The sequence below is a fragment of the Ostrea edulis genome, chromosome 2, assembly GCF_947568905.1.
Source record: "Ostrea edulis chromosome 2, xbOstEdul1.1, whole genome shotgun sequence".
Taxonomy (NCBI): domain Eukaryota; kingdom Metazoa; phylum Mollusca; class Bivalvia; order Ostreida; family Ostreidae; genus Ostrea; species Ostrea edulis.
The window spans coordinates 45,815,569-45,834,814 of record NC_079165.1 but is presented as its reverse complement, the minus strand read 5'-3'; the positions used below and the strand labels follow the sequence as shown (position 1 = coordinate 45,834,814).

The 19,246-nt window shown below is 35.1% G+C and overlaps 1 protein-coding gene across 2 annotated transcripts in view; it reads left to right on the top strand.

Annotated features, from left to right (window-relative positions):
• Positions 1 to 19,246, top strand: part of LOC125678583 (protein-associating with the carboxyl-terminal domain of ezrin-like) — a 34,089-nt gene that overhangs the window by 2,661 nt on the left and 12,182 nt on the right. For both annotated transcript variants that reach the window (XM_048917145.2, XM_048917146.2), the window contains 8 exons: positions 6,012 to 6,197; positions 7,443 to 7,613; positions 7,716 to 7,815; positions 9,650 to 9,755; positions 12,551 to 12,628; positions 14,002 to 14,141; positions 15,066 to 15,268; positions 17,050 to 17,190. In XM_048917145.2, the coding sequence (XP_048773102.2) occupies positions 6,012 to 6,197; positions 7,443 to 7,613; positions 7,716 to 7,815; positions 9,650 to 9,755; positions 12,551 to 12,628; positions 14,002 to 14,141; positions 15,066 to 15,268; positions 17,050 to 17,190 (1,125 nt within the window). The remainder of the gene's footprint in view (positions 1 to 6,011; positions 6,198 to 7,442; positions 7,614 to 7,715; positions 7,816 to 9,649; positions 9,756 to 12,550; positions 12,629 to 14,001; positions 14,142 to 15,065; positions 15,269 to 17,049; positions 17,191 to 19,246) is intronic.

Here is a 19,246-nt window from a genome sequence, read left to right as displayed (position 1 = left end):
TCGTTTTCTATATTTTCCTTTTAAACATGTATATACATGTATGTGTCACCTATAGGAAGAGCTCTGCCCTCACGGCCAAAGACTTTACCCTCTAAAATGTTGACGGAGCTAATGTTAGACTGAGCACAGATGTACATATGAGCGGATCCAGAAATTTCCGGTCCTATGGAAGTGGGTCCGATCCCATGCATTTCAAGGGGTCCAGTTTAAACTATATGGACTAATATGTTGTATTTTAAAACTGGAAGTGTCTAGTGATACAAACAGGTATTCTCTTTAGAGAAGTGCAAAGGCATAGCCTACATGTACATCACAAACCTTCATGTTTTGATTCTGGAAAATGTGTAAATGCCAGAACCAGTGATGGTTTACACTTCGATGAAAGTTTCAACTCAAATATTTTTCATTGTTGTAATACTTGTAATTATTTTTTTACTTTGAAATTTACAAGCTTAAAATTATTCAAGTTTATCACGTTTTCATGGAGATATGCACATGTACTAGAATAATGAATTTCTCTGTCATGGTATAGGCTTAGGTGGCACCGTTGATTTTCATCATCGTGTGTGCATGCTTAATTCACTTTACAACTTCTAATTTAGATCCACCAATGCTTCAGTTTTATTTATATAATGTCAAAACATAGACCACGGCGTCACACATCTATCGTCATGCTTGGTATTACAATTTGCTGTACATTAAGCCTAATATAGCGCTCACCATTATGCAGAGGATCACAAGACTAGAATTAAATTGAGATAATCTATGCAAGTTTGTAAGGTGAGGTCAATTAAAGAGGACTTACAGGGATTTTTTTAGGGTCTGTAGAGGGCTGAAATTCGGCCCCATTCCCAATGCTGAAAAGCAGGTGTTTTTCTCAAAATGATGCCTAAAAATCCCCAAATGATGGATGCTTTGATGAGAATATGCCATGAGGGGCCATCCAACCTCAATGCCACTCTGTTGCAAAAAATTTGTGACAGTTTTTTCTTAGCCAAAGACCAGAAATTTAAATCTTGTTTAAGCAATAAAACATCAAATGGTTAACCTTTTGCTTGTTTTTCTTATTTATTTGTATGAAAAAAAATTTCCAATTTCAATCAAATATTGCTATTTTCCCCAAACTTGAAGGCCCTGACCCCTGGATTCAAGGGGTAAAAAAATCCCTGACTTAATTTGCAAGATCTCTGTCATCTTTTTAATAAGGGAGTTCTGGGATTCGGTGTAGAATCCTCTTACCATTCAGTATTGATACATATATAAAGGGGAAGGGCACTCAATGTATAATACTTTGCTTTTTGAAAAAACTAACATTGCATGTAAAAGTAAGGGAAATGAAAGTTGTCAAAAAAAGGGGCAACCCAACCCCTCTAACCCTGATTCTAGATTCTTCTTATCGATTCGTTACTTATTCAACTAACCAAACAATCCTAAATCATTAAATGAAATATCAGGACAGATAGTGTGTTTATACATAGTGATATATCCCCTCCCTTTGTTTAACGGGGAGGATAACAATTTTAATGTTATGGAAAAAAAATTCAACACTGACCCTGAGTAACCTCGGGAGTCTTCTTCTATCCCATCATGATTAACCGTCTGAGTAACCTCGGGAGTCTTCTATCCCATCATGATTAACCGTCTGAGTAACCTCGGGAGTCTTCTATCCCATCATGATTAACCGTCTGAGTAACCTCGGGAGTCTTCTATCCCATCATGATTAACCGTCTGAGTAACCTCGGGAGTCTTCTATCCCATCATGATTAACCGTCTGAGTAACCTCGGGAGTCTTCTATCCCATCATGATTAACCGTCTGAGTAACCTCGGGAGTCTTCTATCCCATCATGATTAACCGTTTGCACAAGTTTAATGCATTTTGGTTGTCATTCACAGTGTAATTTGATTAATTGATATGCTATCATGATTATAATGCACAACAGGCAACAACAAAAATAGAGTCTGATATTCCATAAACTTGCATATCATTAATTATTTCACTATTTGGATGATATGCTGTAATACAAATATTTGACAAGGAGGTGAAAGGAAATGATTATCAATTTAACTTTCTTTTCTATTAAAAATACATTGTCAGGGGGTAGGGGATTTCTTGGGGAGAAAAAGGAGAGAAGAGGGAGGGGGTGGTTTTGAATCAATTGATTAGTTGGATACCAAATTTCTTAAATTGAAGCTACTTGTAATCTAGCAGGTGCAGGTTTGCTTCTAGCCTGTATAAGGTATATGTATTATCAACATGTCAAAGGTGCAGAGATGGCCAAAATATAGAATATTGATTCAATGACATAGTCTGATATTTATTTAGTATCATTCAAAACATGATATTTACATTGGATGACTGAACTAATGCCAAAAACTGTTAAAACACAGGCAGAAATCAATTTTGTCTCCACACCCAATTGTATGTTTAAAATTTGTGAATGTCCTGATCAATGCATTAAAAAGTCAGTTAAAAAGAAAACCTTATATGTAGTTTTAATTGTGAAATAAGAAATAGAGAAATAAGATGAAGGAAAAAAAAGAAATGAATTTCAATAAAAGCAACTACTGGTATGATGATAACAAAACAGATCTTGGTTATGTTTAGTTCATATCTAATGATAATTACACAACTGAAATTATTCAAAAGGGAGGGGGGGGGTGCACAAACACGATTGTGCCCCAGCTGCTCCCTCTTCTCCTATACCCTTGCAGTGGCAGTACATTTAGTAATTTCTAAGATAAAAATCACAAGACCAACTGTATTAAGATGTACATGTAATTTGTTAACTGTATAAATGTAACAAATGACAATTACTAGAATTATATGGGTTAAAAACGCTTTTAAGCTTATGCCACACCAAGAATCATTCCACATTAAAAATGAATATGATATATTGGAACAAAATATTCAACATTTGACATATACCCTAACATTAAAAAAAACCCCAAAAACAATTCTATTTGTTTTAAAAAATTTACACAAAGTAGCTGTCATACTACAAGATTTACCATTCTACTTATCTTATTATTGTTAAACTAAACCTTCTGTAAATATGAGATAATATTTGATTTTATAATGCAGTTGCTCTATAACTGATGCTCTCATTTGCATGCAGACAAAGTTTGTAATGTGTACATCAGTCTTCAGATGTCGTGGATGTGTTAAGTAGCAGATATACCAGTTTCTTAAGAATTCACATCGTAAATGTAACCGAGACTATGTCGCCTCTGCTGAGGATCAAACCTGGGACTACCAGAACTAGTAGAGCTGTCATGTATCTAATGCTACCACATTCTCCTCCTCCAGAGAGAGGCATTCTGACTCTCCAGGAGTGGGGGGGGGGGGGGGGGGGTTAATTGCTCTCATCCGCCAGAGAGTACCCAGCTCCACATGGGCACCAAATATAACAGTGACTGTGTTGCCTTGGGATCAAGCCCAGGACCTCTGGCACAACAGTGAGTGCTCCACCGGTTGAGGTAGTAGGAAGGGTATATATTTAACACTATGGGGGGGGGGGGGGGTGCTCCACCGATTGAGGTAGTAGGAAGGGTATATATTCAACACTATTGGGGGAGGGGGTGCTCCACCGATTGAGGTAGTAGGAAGGGTATATATTTAACACTATGGGAGGGGGGTGCTCCACTGATTGAGGTAGTAGGAAGGGTATATATTTAACACTATGGGGTGGGGGGGGGGGGGTGGGGGGGGTGGTGCTCCACCGTTTGAGACAGTAGGAAGGGTATATATTATTTAACACTACCACACATATATCCAAATATTCTTAAACTTCTTCCATGCTTAACTTTATGTGTGACATCTGAAAACTGATAGTTCATATAAAATTCTAGACTTGCTCAAGTCTCTGTTTTTATTACATCCAAATTTGTCTACTCTCTACCAAACATAGGGGCATTATGAAAAAGTATTAAAGAGAGCACTGATTGTTAAACATAGAGACTTGAACAAGTCCAATAAAATTCACTAAGCAGCAGCACTATTTTCACCCTATGCATAAACATCCATGTAACCCAGTTACAGAGACCAACAAGCAATTTATATATATATATATATATATATATATATATATATATATATATATATATATATATATAGTTTTCTTACTTATTTTTATATATATATATATATATATATATATAAAGCACTAAATAATCACAACTAGGTACTGAAAATTTTCGCCCCAGCCCGGGGTCGAACCAGCGACATACGGCACCCACCGCCTAGCAAGATTGTCAAACCAGTGCGTAAGTCCACTCGGCCACAACAACTTCCCTAAAAAGGAAGTTTTGTTATGCTCATAAAGCGCTACTTATACACACTGATGCAATCTCACACAGTCGCTGTGTCATTCAGTGTTTAAGATATTTTATAAGGAGAGTGGATCTCTCGATGCAATTGTATAGAATATTTAATATTAAGCACAAACAAATATATATATAATATATATATATATATATATATATATATATATATATATATACATGTATATATATACACACACACATATATATATATATATATATATATGGTAACCATGTATTTTAAAAATTGCCTGATATATTTGTTAACATCAACTAATCATGTAATCCGTGGGAAAATCCAAAGTTCATTTCACTTCAAGTTATAGTGGCTAATTTGTAGTAGACACACTGACATGCATTTATTTCTGTGCAGCTGCTAGGATGACTATATATAGAAGTGAGCCACCAGCATATGTATTTCACTGCAAGATAAACCCTGGGATAAAGTACATACAAGTACATTGTTTCTGTAGAAAGCAGACACTATAAATTATTAGGTCATCGGAGTAAACATCTTTAGTGCTATTGATATTGAATTGAAACTAAATAGATATTTAGAAAGAGCAGGTAGTCCTTTACAAAAATTGTTAATTTGATGATCCCAGGGATAGGGGTTTTGGTATCAGAGAGGGGCCAAAATGGTCAGTTTTTAAATGTGTGAACAATAGAAATTTTTAACTTCTTCTTGATAAATACCATTCCAATTATTTTCAAATTTGGTATGAAGCATCTTTGGGACAAGGCAGACATAAATTGTAAATTTCAGGACTCCTGCACCCTTGGGGCCATAAGGGTAGGGCAAAAACTGCCAAAAATTTATGAATTTTCAAATAAATGTACGTGTGTAAGAAAAACTAAATGCATAGTGATGTAGAGCAGGAAGGCTTCTACAAAAAATATAAATTTCATGATTCCCATGATAGAGTTTCTGACTCCAGGGTGGGGCCAAACTTAGTATGGGTAAAACATTTTAAAAAAACATCTTTAATGCTTATTGTAAGTTTCATGATCCATGGGGTAGGGTTTAGGTATCAGGGTGGGACCAAAAGGTTAATGATGAAATGTGTTAACAACTGAATACTTTTAAATTCTTTTAACACTTTTATACTTGATGGTAGACTTTCATTGCTTATTTTGACTTATTTTCTCTTTTAAAGTGTGTGTTACCATAGATGCTTGCTCTGTTTGTTCTGTCACATATCAACATCAGAAAATAGCAATTCTTCTTCAAAAGCAATATCAAAATTTCACAAAACTGGTTAAAACTATATAATAGTATTCATAATAATTTCATAAAACTGTTCCGTCACTAAAGTTTTCAAAATTTCTGCAAAGAATAAGAATTTGATAAAGGATTCTATGAAAACAGAGTTATTTCCCTGGATTCAATCTTTTGAAAGATATTATTGATTATTTATGTATAAGTTCGACTTTTGAAAAATTTCATGTTTAACAAATTTTTTTTTACAATATTACCATTGGAATAGACTCCAACAAAATGTATGTACCTATCATGCATAAATCGAAATAGATAATTGATTTTGCAAAATCTTATGACATCACAGGAGGGTGGAACTACGTTAAAAACCATATGCTTTAAAATTGTACAGGTATTTTGCATTATTTTCAATGTTTTAAATCAGGAGGATGGAAATAGATAAAACATGTGATTTATATTGCTATATTGCAGTTTATGAAGAGTCTGAGACATCCCAGTATTGTGAAATATCTTAACGTAGCTGAGTTGTCCAGTGAACTTCACTTAATCATAGAGAGGATAGCACCACTACCATGTCTACTGGACATGCTAGACCCTTTAGAAATCACCAGTGGACTTTACAATGTGATGGAGGGACTCTCTTTTCTTCATGAACAGGTACTGGTCAATTACATTTCTTCAAATTGAACATCATTTGACAATTATTCACAAAAAGTATTTATGAGAAGAGAATGCTTGTTACAACAAATAGTAAAAACTGTCTCGTATTTTCTCAACTTTTAAGAAAAGTTTTCTGTCAGAAATGGAAGACTTCTTAGTGATTTCATTGTTTCTCATAATTCTTATTATACTTATTATACTGGGAAAACCTACCAATTCTACTTTTTCTTTTTAGCTCACCTGTTTAGATTGCCTGTTGTCCGTCTGTCTGTAAACTTTTACATTGTCGACTTCTTCTCCAGAACCACTGGGCCAATTTCAACCAAACTTGGCACAAAGCATCCTTGGGTGAAGGGCTTTCACGTATGTCCAAATGAAGGGCAATGCTCCCTTCATAAGGGAGATAATAACAAAAATAGGGTGGGGTTATTTAAAAATGTTCTTCTCAAGAACCACTGGGCCAGAAGAGCTGATATTTACATTAAAGCTTCCTAACATAGTGCAGATTTAAGTTTATTAAAATGATAACCCCTGGGGGGAGGGTGGGACCACAATAGGGGATCAAAGTTTTACATGCAAATGTATAGGGAAAATCTTTAAAAATCTTCTTCTCAAGAACCACTGCGCCAGGAAAGAAGAAATTTACACAAAAGCTTCCTGACATTGTTCAAATTAAAGTTTGTTATAATCATGACCCCTGGGGGTTGGATGGGTTTACAATAGGGGGTCAAAGTTTGTTTGTAAAAATCATGGCCCCTGGGTTTAGGCTGGTGCCACAATTGGGATAAAAGTTTTACATGCAAATAAATATGGGCCAAGGTGACTCAGGTGAGTGATGTGGCCCATGGGCCTCTTGTTCTATTATTCAAATTATTAATCCTTAGGTCAGGATAGATCAAATTCAACTTAATGCATTTATACAGAAAAGAAATTCTTTTAAAAAGTTTTCTTCTGAAAAGCAATGTCATTTTAATCATATTGGTTTTGAGGTATCCCCATGTTGTGTAAATTTACAAAGGCTGAAAGGGTCACAACATAACTGAACTTGTTGGGGCTGCAATATGGGGTAACAATTTTTCATGGGGAAAAATTCTTTCAAAAATCACAACAGCGGGGTGAAGGTGATGCAGATGAGCAACGTGGCCCATGGGCCTCTTGTATTTATTCCATAAACCAACAAATTAAAATCGGCCACCAAAGGGAGCAGGATGCACTTGAAGCATTTTATTTTTTCAAATTCAGGCTAGAATTTCCCATAACAATATATGCCAGGAGGCTGTTTTTGTGACGTTGAAAGGGACCTGGAAAATTGGTGAATTGCAGCATTGCTGTAAATTTCTGGAAATCACACCCGAATTCTTGAAAAATTCTAAACAGTTTCGAAATCAAGATGGTATTGCACCAGAAGAAAAGGTGGGATTTTAATTGAATACTAAAATTAGAATTAATGAATGATTAGAAATTGCTTACACTTTGGAGATGTACAAATATAGTACCTTCCATATTTAATTTCAGAATGAGAAATTGACAGTCACAGTTGACATGGGACACACTAGGGATGTGTACTCTTTTGGAGTGATGGCAGAAAACCTTTTAGAATATCTTACAGAATTAGGTTTGCAACAGTATTACTATTTGTATTAGAGCATGTTGACACCAGATGGGGAGTGTGAAGGTTTATAGGTCACCTGAATCAATAGGTCACCTGAGAGACTCAGGTGACCTATTGGTTTTTGTTGTCGTTTGTTGTGTGTTAACAATTGAACATTTTAAACTTCCTCTTGATAGCCCCCCTTCCAATTTTTTATCTTTGATACAATAGGGACTTGAATTGTCAATTTCATGCCTCCTGCACCTGGGGTGTTAGGGGCGTGACAAAAACAGCAAAAAATTTACCAATTTTCAAAAATCTTTTTCTGTACAACTGCACATGTGTAAGAAAAACTAAATGTGTAGTCATGTAGGAAAGGAAGTACTCTTCCGAAATTGTAAATTCCACGATCCCAAGGGTAAAAGTTCTGACTCCATGGTGGGGCCAAACTTGGCAATAGTAAAATATTTGAATAATATATTCTTTAATGCTATTCATATTAAGTTGAAACTAAATAGGTATTTAAAAAGAGCCCTTTACTAAAATTGTAAATTTCGTGATCTTAGGGGTAGGGGTTTTTGGTTCCAAGATGGGGCTTGATTTATTGTAGATTATAAAAACCTTATTTTTATGCCCCCGAGATCGAAGATCAGGGGGCATATTGTTTTTGTCCTGTCTGTCATTCTGTCTGAAACTTTAACTTTGCTAATAACTTTTGAACAGTAAGGGATAGAGCTTTGATATTTCACATGAATATTCTTTGTGACAAGACCTTTCCGTGGGTACCAACATTTTTGACCCTGTGACCTTGACCTTGGAGTTTGACCTACTTTTTGAAAACTTTAACCTTGCTAATAACTTTTGAACAGTAAGAGATAGAGCTTTGATATTTCACATGAGTATTCCTTGTGACAAGGCCTTTCCGTGGGTACCAACATTTTTGACCCTGTGACCTTGACGTTTGACCTACTTTTTGAAAACTTTAACCTTGCTAATAACTTTTGAACAGTAAGTGATAGAGCTTTGATATTTCACATGAATATTCCTTGTGACAAGACCTTTCCATGGGTACCAACATTTTTGACCCTTGACCTTGGAATTTGACCTACTTTTTGAAAACTTTAACATTGCTTATACCTTTTGAACAGTAAGTGATAGAGCTTTGATATTTCACATGAGTATTCCTTGTGACAAGACCTTTCCGTGGGTACCAACATTTTTTACCCTGTGACCTTGGCCTTGGAGTTTGACCTACTTTTTGAAAACTTTAACCTTGCTAATAACTTTTGAACAATAAGTGATAGAGCTTTGAGTATTCCTTGTTATAAGATCTTTCCATTGGTATTGAACCTTTTGACCTTGACATTTGACCTACTTTAATTTTTTTTTTACATTGGTCATAACTTCTAAATGGTAAATATTAGAGCTTTCATATTGTACATGAGCATTTCTTTTGACAAGATCTTTCTACTGGTACCAAGATATTTGCCCTTGTGACCTTGGCCATCTTCGGAATTGCCCATTATCGGGGGCATTTGTGTTTCACAAACACATCTTGTTTTTATTTTATTGATATTGTATAAAAACTATATGGAGAAGGAAAAAGGAGATGTACCAAAATTATGAATTTCTCAACCCTAGGGCTCTGACTCTTGACCGGGTCTAAAATAGTCATATAGAGTTAATGTAACATATTATGTAAAATCTTCCATCAGTATGGGCACTGTTTGGGACATTTTTGTTGTACTGTTGATGAATATTAGACAAGAAGGCCTGGGGGCCTCTTGTTAATGTTTGTTTTAGAACATGGTGACACTTATTGAAGAGTGTGAAAGTTTATAATGTTTGTTGATTGCAGGTGAGATGACAAAGACATTTGAAATTCTTGTACAGGACAAATGCTTGAATCCTGACCCCAAACAAAGACCTAAGATCAGCACTATAATGGATGACCAGCTTTTTCGGTAGGACTCTTTAAAGTGTATACTATAAATGTATTATATTCAGCTTGTATGATAGTTAGTGGAAATTCAAGTCTTAGTGTTTGGTTGTTTTTTTGGATTTGATAAAAACATTTTTAACCTCTTTTAATAAGTTAAACCATAAACATATTGCGATGTTTTTAGCTCACCTGAGTTGAAAACTCAAGTTTGATCACCTGTTGACCATCGTATGTCTGTCCATCTGTCTCTAAACTTTTTACATTTTCGTCTTCTTCTCCAGAGAAAATCTTTAAAAACCTTCTTCTCAAGAACCACTGGGCTAGGAAAGTACAAATTTACATGAAAGTTGGGCTATGGTTTTAACAAACTTGAATCTGAACTATGTCAAGAATCTTTCATGTAAATATCAGCTCTTCTGGCCCAGTGGTTCTTGAGAAGATTTTTAAAGATTTCCCCTATTTATTCCCATGTTAAACTTTGATCTCCTATTGTGGCCCCATCCTACCCCCGGGGTCCATGATTTGAACAAACTTTAATCTGCACTATGTCAGTAAGCTTTCATGTAAATTTCCGCTCCTCTGGCCCAGTGGTTCTTGAGAAGATTTTCCCTATTTATTCCCATGTTAAACTTTGATCCCATATTGTGGCCCCAACCTACCCCCAAGGGCGATGATTTGAATAAACTTGAATCTGCACTATGTCAGGAAGCTTTCATGTAAATTTCAGCTCCTCTGGCCCAGTGGTTCTTGGGAAGAATTTTAAATGACCCACCCTATTTTTGTGTTTTTATGATTATCTCCCTTTGAAGGGGGCATGGCCCTTCATTTGAACAAATTTGAAAGCCCTTCACCCAAGGATGCTTTGTGCTAAGTTTGGTTGAAATTGACCCAGTGATTCTGGAGAGAAGATAAAAATGTGAAAAGTTTACGCAAACGACAGACAACAGACAAATTTCAATCAGAAAAGCTCACTTGAGCCTTTGGCTCAGGTAACCTAAAAAAGTGTACAAAAATGATGAATTTTGCACACCCAGTGTTTTGACTTTTGAGTGTGTCCAAATTCGTGATATCATTTAATGATAATACATATATCATATTATGTAAAGCCTTTCATCAGTATATGCACTTCTGAGGGTATTGAAGTTCTAAGAACACATCTTGTTTTATACTATTGCTGAGTATCAGAATTTAGATTATGTATTTTCAGAACAGGAAATTTTTTCTATAGATTTTGAGCTCTTGGGATTAGTGATACTTTAGTTCTCAGGTGACCGATAAGGTCTATGGGCCTCTTGTTTTATGAGCTTGTCACAATTGTATATATTTTTAAAAAATTCATTTTTGAAACTACATGAGGTATGAACTGTGAACCTTCACATCGGCATTCTTCATGAAGTGCATTAATGCTTCATGAAAAGTATGCTGACGTGAAGAATTACCGCTCACACCCTCATGTATTTTCATATTTTAACACACATTGTTCACAACTGCAGCACATTCATATATAATACCATATTTATATAGCACCCTTTTCATACTTTATGTACGCTCAAAGGTGCTTCATGAAGAAATTGTTATCATTACAATTTGTAAAAATATCGAAGGCAAAAACATTGGAAATGTAAAAATTTGGATCCTTATGTGAAAATTCATGTGAAATCTTTCAGGTTTAAAATACAGGTGAATATCAGTATCTCGAATATGAGCTATCTTGAAGTCAATCTCTGGTACTGGCCATATTTCCAGTATAAAAAGTTTTAAAAACAAACTGAAAACTTTTCTTTTTATAAAACTTGAATTTAATCCATAACGTGGTATTTATGGACACAGTTCTGTTTACAAAAAAATTATTACTATGTAAACCTGAGTTTTAGTATTATTTTTATGCCCTTTTCTATGTATTTGTTTTTTACGTGTAAAGTGCTTTAGAGGAATTGTCTTGATTACCAGTAGATAAAACACTATATAAATTTGCAATAATGATAAATATTAAAATAAATGATTTCAAAAACTCCTGCTATCTTGACTGTGATAATATCGAATACCTTGCATAAGTTCGAAGTCCCAAGTCCTAATTTTACCTGGTTTATGTCAAAGTGCAGTCAATTTTCTAGTCTGCTAAACATAACTGGGTCAGGGGTTATGGGTTAGGGTGGATTTTGTGGCTCATATTGAGAAAATGCATTACCATTTATTTCTTTAAAAATCAACTTCTTCAGGTCACACATGGTGTTTCTGACATTTTATTCTTAAGCTATTTAGAAATGGTTTCAAATTGATATTTTGAAAAAGGATCGTTCTAAATGAAAAATTTCAGCAAAATTTTCCATCATCAGGTGCTTTATTGTATACAGAAAAACTCAGTTACAGCAAACACACTTATAATGAATTCATGCTTACAGTGATTGAAGTGGTTTTCATTCCCTTTAGTTTTACAATGTTATATATATATATATGTATATATATATATATATATAAAGCACAAACAAACAATTATAACACCCAACCTTACGTTTACCCCTAGGATCTAAACGATACATGTGATAATCAATTAATTAATATATAAAGCACTAAATAATCACAACTAGGTACTGAAAATTTTCGCCCCAGCCCGGGGTCGAACCAGCGACGTACGGCACCCACCGCCTAGCATAGCAAGATTGTCAAACCAGTGTGTAAGTCCACTCGGCCACAACGACTTTTCAGTACCTAGTTGTGATTATTTAGTGCTTTATATATATATATATATATATATATATATATATATATATATATACTTTATATACATACTTTCTTATACATGTATATATTTTCCAGAAATGATTTGTTATATGTAACAAAATTCCTTGGTGAAGTAACATTGAAGTCACAGAAAGAAAAAGATGAGTTTTTCAGGTAATACTAGAATTATCTCCTGATAGTCAAGATCAAGAGTGCATAAAAGGCATACTAAACTAGGTAGCTAGATGGCAGTCTAATTATCCTCCCAGGAAAATTTCGGGGGAGCATATAGTCGCTGTCCGTTCATGCTTATATCTCCTAAACTTTTCATCAGAAATTGATGTAATTGATCTCAAATGTTCCTTGAGACAAGGATTTTTGGACCAAGATCTTTCAAGGTCATTTTGGAATGGTCAAGGTCACTCAGAACATATGAAAGTTCCTTCTTTCAACAATTTTTATATAAAAGTTCCTATCTCCTAAACCTTTCATCAGGAATTGATCATAATTGATCACAAATATTCCTTGAGACAAGGACTTTACTTTGGAAAGGTCAAGGTCACTCAGAACGTATACCTTATATAATGATAATAATAAAGCCTTTATTTATCCAGGATTACATATTTAGCGATAATGCTAGTTTTCAATATGGTCCTGCATATAACATAGATACCGGTATTAGTAAAATAAACACAGATTAAAAGAAGTAGAATACATATAAACTTAAGAAATAATTATGAATGTAAGATAAATAGGAACAAAATGAAGCTTAAAAAGTATGGTGATAATCTCTAAGATAATTTCTCATAAAACTCACAACACTTGTTGAGTTGTTAAAAGTTTTTTATTTCAACAATTTTTGAACAGTTATTGATCATATATCACACAAATAAGAAATAGGCAAATGGCTCATATTGTAAAGGTCAAGGTCAGCATATACCTTATATGTGAAAAAAAAATTCATTTCAACAATATTTCAACAGTTACTGATCATTTAAACCAAGGTCTCTCAGGGTCATTTTGGAAAGGTCAAGGTCACTCAGGACATATACCTCATAAGGAAAAAGTGTCTTATTTCAACAGTTTTTGAACATTTATTGATTATGTATCACAAAAATAAGTAATTGGGAAATGGCTTTCAGACAAAGGTCACTCATGGTCATTTTGTAAAGGTCAATGTCATTCAACATATCTTATATCTGAAAAAGAAACCTTCATTTCAACAATATTTTAACAGTTATTGATCTTCATGTGAGTCATTCGTCATATGAAGTAGTTCATTGGTCAGATGGATTTTGGGAAGCATCCATCAGTTTTACCGATATTCTTGTTTTAATATGAATGGTTAATCTCAAATTTAGATAGCAGAGATGTAGGGATGACATTGTGTGCCAATCTGTCTGATTTGGGTCACACAATAAAAGTAAGTGATACGCACATGTCTTGTTTTTAGCTCTTTCACAGATCTATATGGCCGATTCTAAACAAACTTTGTGGGCCATTGTGGCACATGGGCCTATTGTGATATATTTGGGTTTTGTTTGTAGCTCCTTATATTCCCGACTGACTACACTAACAGAGGAAGTTATCGCCAAACAGCTTGTTCACTTATTGCTCTGTCGATTTGTTTTACTGGAAACATCAGCAGCTACTACCATTGTTCCCAATATACTTGTTCCAAAAAGAGGTAAAACTGTTTGTGTCTTTATCTATTTTAAAACATCTATTTTTGACGTTGTTACTGACTGGGTTCAGCAACCATTGGCTGAGGTCAGTTGTTTGTGTAGGGAAAAAAAATTGTGGGCCCTAGAGGTAGGGTTGAATCATCTTCTGAAAACAGCAGGACTATAATTAGTCATACTGATATGCAAGCATTCCATTTTTAGGTCACCTGAGCTATTGCAATTGGTTGGCGTCATGCATTAACAATTGAATATTTTTAACTTCTTCTTGATAATTACTGTTCCAATTCTTTTCAAATTTGGTATGAAGCATCTTTGAGACAAGGATGACATACGTTGTAAAATTCAGGATTCCTGCACCCCTGGGACCTTAGAGGTGGGGCAAAACTACCAAAAATTGACCACTTTTCAAACATCTTCTTCTCTACAACCACACAGGTATAAGAGAAACTAAGTGCATAATCATATAGAGCAGGAAGGCCTCTACCAAAATTATAATTTTCATGATCACCGGGTAAGGGGAGCTGACCCCATGGCAGGACCAAATTTAGTATATAGTGTTTATTTGTAAAACACTTTTATAACATTTTCTTTAGTGCTGTTGATACTGAATTGAAACTAAATGGATATATATAAAGAGCAAGTAGGCCTAAAACAAATTTGTAAACTTTTGAGTGCATTGAAGTTTTAAGAACACATCTTGTTTTATACTGTTGCTGAATATTAGAATTTAGCTTAGATACTCAAAACAAAAATATTTTCTAGATTTCATAGCCTTTGGGACTAATAATACAATGAACTAGTACTCAGGTGACCGATAAGGCCTGTGGGCCTCTTGTATTTAACCACTGGCCCCAGAGGATGGGGTAGGGTGGACAATTTGAGAATAAAATTTTCATATGGCAATATTTGGGGATTTTTTTTATCAGGTACAAGCATGAAAGTTGAAGTCAATTTCCAGAAGCTTTCCCCGTTGTTGACTGTGCCATCTTATCAGAAGTATGTGGTACCTGAACTAATCAAAATGTTCCACTGCCATGATTACCACATCCGAATGATTTTATTGACCTATTTCTCACAGTATGTGGATCTGTTCGAGAAGAATGACTTAGAAAACATCATCTTTCCACAGGTATCTAGCATTTGTAAAAAAAATTCACTAGACGGCAATGGATTTTTGTCACCAATTTACACTGTCCCAGAATATCAGTCATGTTTATCAACTTCATACTATTTTGTGAAATCAACTCCACTTTTTATATGCCCTTGTTTAGACGGGACATATTTTGGTTCAGCGACGTCTGTTTATGTCCATCCATCCGACTATTTGTTCGTCTGTTCGGGGTTTTTCTGTTTCTATAATTTCATTTCTCTGTCACATATCAAGAAGAAACTTGCTATGTAAAACTTATAGGGTACCAATTTTGATGCACCAGATGCGCATTTCGACAAATAATGTCTCTTCAGTGATGCTCAACCGAAATGTTTGAAATCCGAAATAACAATGAAATTTTAGAGCTATTATAGGGAAAAACAGTGTGCCAAAAAAGTGTAGTCAAATTCGTCTAAGGATAAGAGCTATGCATGAGGGAGATAATCCTTAATTTTTAAATGAATTTCTAAATTTTATAACAGCAATTAAATATACATCCGTATTTTCAAGCTAGTAACGAAGTACTTAGCTACTGGGCTGTAGAGACCCTCAGGGACTTAACAGTCCACCAGCAGAGGCCTCGACCTAGGGGTCATAATGTAAAACTTATACGGTACCAATTTTGATGCACCAGATGTGCATTTCGACAAATAATGTCTCTTCAGTGATGCTCAACCGAAATGTTTGAAATCCGAAATAACAATGAAGTTTTTAGAGCTACATGTATTATAGGGAAAAACAGTGTGTCAAAAAAGTGGAGTCAAATTCGTCTAAGGATAAGAGCTATGCTTGAGGGAGATGTAGCTTCTTTGTGGATCATTCTAGATCATATTGCAATTTTAATCCATTTTGACCTCTCTTGCAAGAGTTGTGCCCCTTTATTTAAAAATTATTTTTATATGGAGGGTACATAATTTGTCCGGCAAACTCCTCCCACAATTTTCAAGTGAGAGCCATCTTGTTGTATAGAGTGTTTGTATGGATATTGAAGATGTGCATGTGACAAGGATTTTGATCTTCTTTAATTGAGAGAATTACAGGTTGTTGAACTTAGTCCGTTTTGAGGAAATATTGCGAAAGAGAGTACATGATTTGTCTTTCATTTTTCCTTCCACAGTTTTTAAGTGAGGACTTTCTTATTTTACAGAGTATTTGTATGGGTATGGAAGATATGCATGTGTTAAGGGTTTTGATTTTCTTCAATTTTTAAGAAAATTACAGGTTGTTGAAGTCCATTTTGAGGAAATATATTAAATAAAGGACATGGTTTGTCCTTACAATTCCTCTCACAGTTTAGAAGCTATGGTATTTGTAAATAACTTGAAGATGTGCATAGGGCAAGGATTTTGATTCTCAACAATTTTAAATTTTCTTTGACATTTTGAATATTGAGATGTTATTGAACTTGGTCTTTGGGGAAATATTTTGCACACAGAACTCTTGATTTGTCTATCTGCCTCCTGTCACAGTTTTAAGCTAGGACCCTTTATTCATATTATGCAGAGAAAGTATGTCACAGCCTGATACTACCTGAAGCAAATTTCTACAAATTACACCCTATGTAAGCATTTTCTCGGTCGTATTATGCGCTGTTTGCTGTACTCTTGTTATGTTTAGCTGCCGTTTGGTTAATGATAGTGGTTCATATTTGTACATCCCAGATTTGTCTTTGCATTTTAGTAATAATTCTACATTATCCAGTTTGAATGTATCCTGCATAGATATTATTAAGGTCAGAACAGCTCCAGTTTCACCTACAGGTACTTCTTGGAGTGCGAGACAGTCACGAGGACTTAGCAGCTCTAAGTTTACACTGTCTGGCAGACCTGGTGAAAGTGCTGGGACGAGATGCTGTTATCGGGGGCAAAAGTAAAGCATACTTCACAAAGGGAACTCCAAAGGTAAGGTACTTAAAAAAATTTCAGACCCTGAAACAGACCTGCACCAGTTACACACCTCTTACATGCTTCGCTTACGATATGTTTCTCACACAAAACAAAATACTTTTCATATAATACAATGTGTTTCTTACATGAAACAGAGCATTTCTTACATGAAATGGAGCACTTTCTACATGAAAGAATACAATTTCTACATGCTTCTCACACAACTTACACCAAACAATTCACATGAGTTGGCCTCACTCTGGTTCACAAGCTGCCGGTATACTCAACCTTTTCAGGTTTTCTGCTTATTTTTTACGTATTTATTTTTCCTTTAATTCATTAAGTGTTATTTGAGGAGGAATGCTACGCCAGAGAAATTTGACATGGATGAAAAGTGGAAAATATGTGCAACAATATCTTGAAATTGAAAACTTTCAAATTTACTTTATTTAGTCAAAAAATGCAGTTTTAGTAGAAAGCAATCTGGGGAAAAAATTTAAAACCCTCTGGGACTTGAACCCATGATCTACAGTTCAGCAGTCGGTTTGCTAACATACTGAGCTACTCAGCTAGGCAATGGTATTTGAAATGAATAGACAAATATTCCTGATATTTATATTTTCATCAATCTTTTTAAAGGAAGTCAGCCATTATGATAATGTAGAGTACCTCCTTAAGGAGGAAAACACATTGTTATAATGACTGACTTCCTTTTAAAACATATAAAATATAAATAGCAGTAATACTGGTATATTCCTTTTAAAAATCTAGTTGTCTAGCTGGATAGCTCAGTATAAGGTTAATGTGTTGACTGCAGAGGAAAGAGACAATGACATTCCTATAGGAATAGTTTCTAATGTCAGCCCTTATCTGGTTCAGCAAGAGGACTTTGTGGAAACTTTGTAACTCTATAAGGAATGACGTTAATTTTTTATCAGTGCATCGGTTTGGAACAGTCTACACTAATAGGGGGGGGGGGGGGGGGTATATAGGGATCACTCTGTCCGTCCGTCCGTCTGTGCAGATTCGTGTCCGGGCCACAACTTCTGTGTTCTTTGACTTAGGCATACCATATTTGGCACACAGGTGGATCACCCTGAGACGATGTGGCGAGTACCTTCATGACCTCTATATGACCTTGACCCTTGACCTCAAGGTCAAAATTTAAGGTTTTTTACAATGGATTCGTGTCCGGGCCATGACTTCTTTGTTCTTTGACATAGGCATACCATATTTGACACATGAGTGCATCACCATGAGACGATGTGTCAGGTACCTTCGTGACCTCTATATGACCTTGAACTTTGACCTCAAGGTCAAAATTGATTATAGGGTTTTGACATAGTCATACCATAAGACATGGATGTATCACCATGATACTATGTGTCATGTACATTCATGACCTCTTTATGACCTTGACCTTTGATCTCAAGGTCAAAATTATAGGTTTATGCCATGGATTTGTGTTCGGACTATATCTTCCATTTTCTTCTACAAAGGCATACCATATTTTTACACTCAGGAAAGAGGTAATTTATACCTATTTACAACACCCTTTGGGAGATTGGAGTTAGCCGGGGGGGGGGGGGGGGGGGGGGGGGGGTATTCTTGCAAGTGTTACATTCTGTTCCACCACTGTGACAGTTATTTTGTGCAAGAATCCCAATACGAATCATACTAAACTGGATAAAAATAAGACTGAAATTATGACATTGTCAACATGACATTTTACCACCATTTTTTTTTTTCTACTGGTACCAAGATATTTGTCCTTGTGACCTTGGCCATCTTTGGAATTGGCCATTATCAGGGACATTTGTGTTTCACATACAAATCTTGTTTTTTTTATGCCTATGTAATCAGAGATTTGGGGGCATATAGTTTTTGGTCTGTTTGTCTGCAAAACTTTCACCTTGGACATAACTTTTGATTGGATGATGATAGATAGGGCTTTCATATTTCACATGTGTATTCCTGTGAGAAGACCTTTATTTTGGTACCAAATGTTTGACCATGTGACTTTGGGGTTTGACCTGCTTTTGAAAAACTTTAACATTAGCCTTAAGGAGGT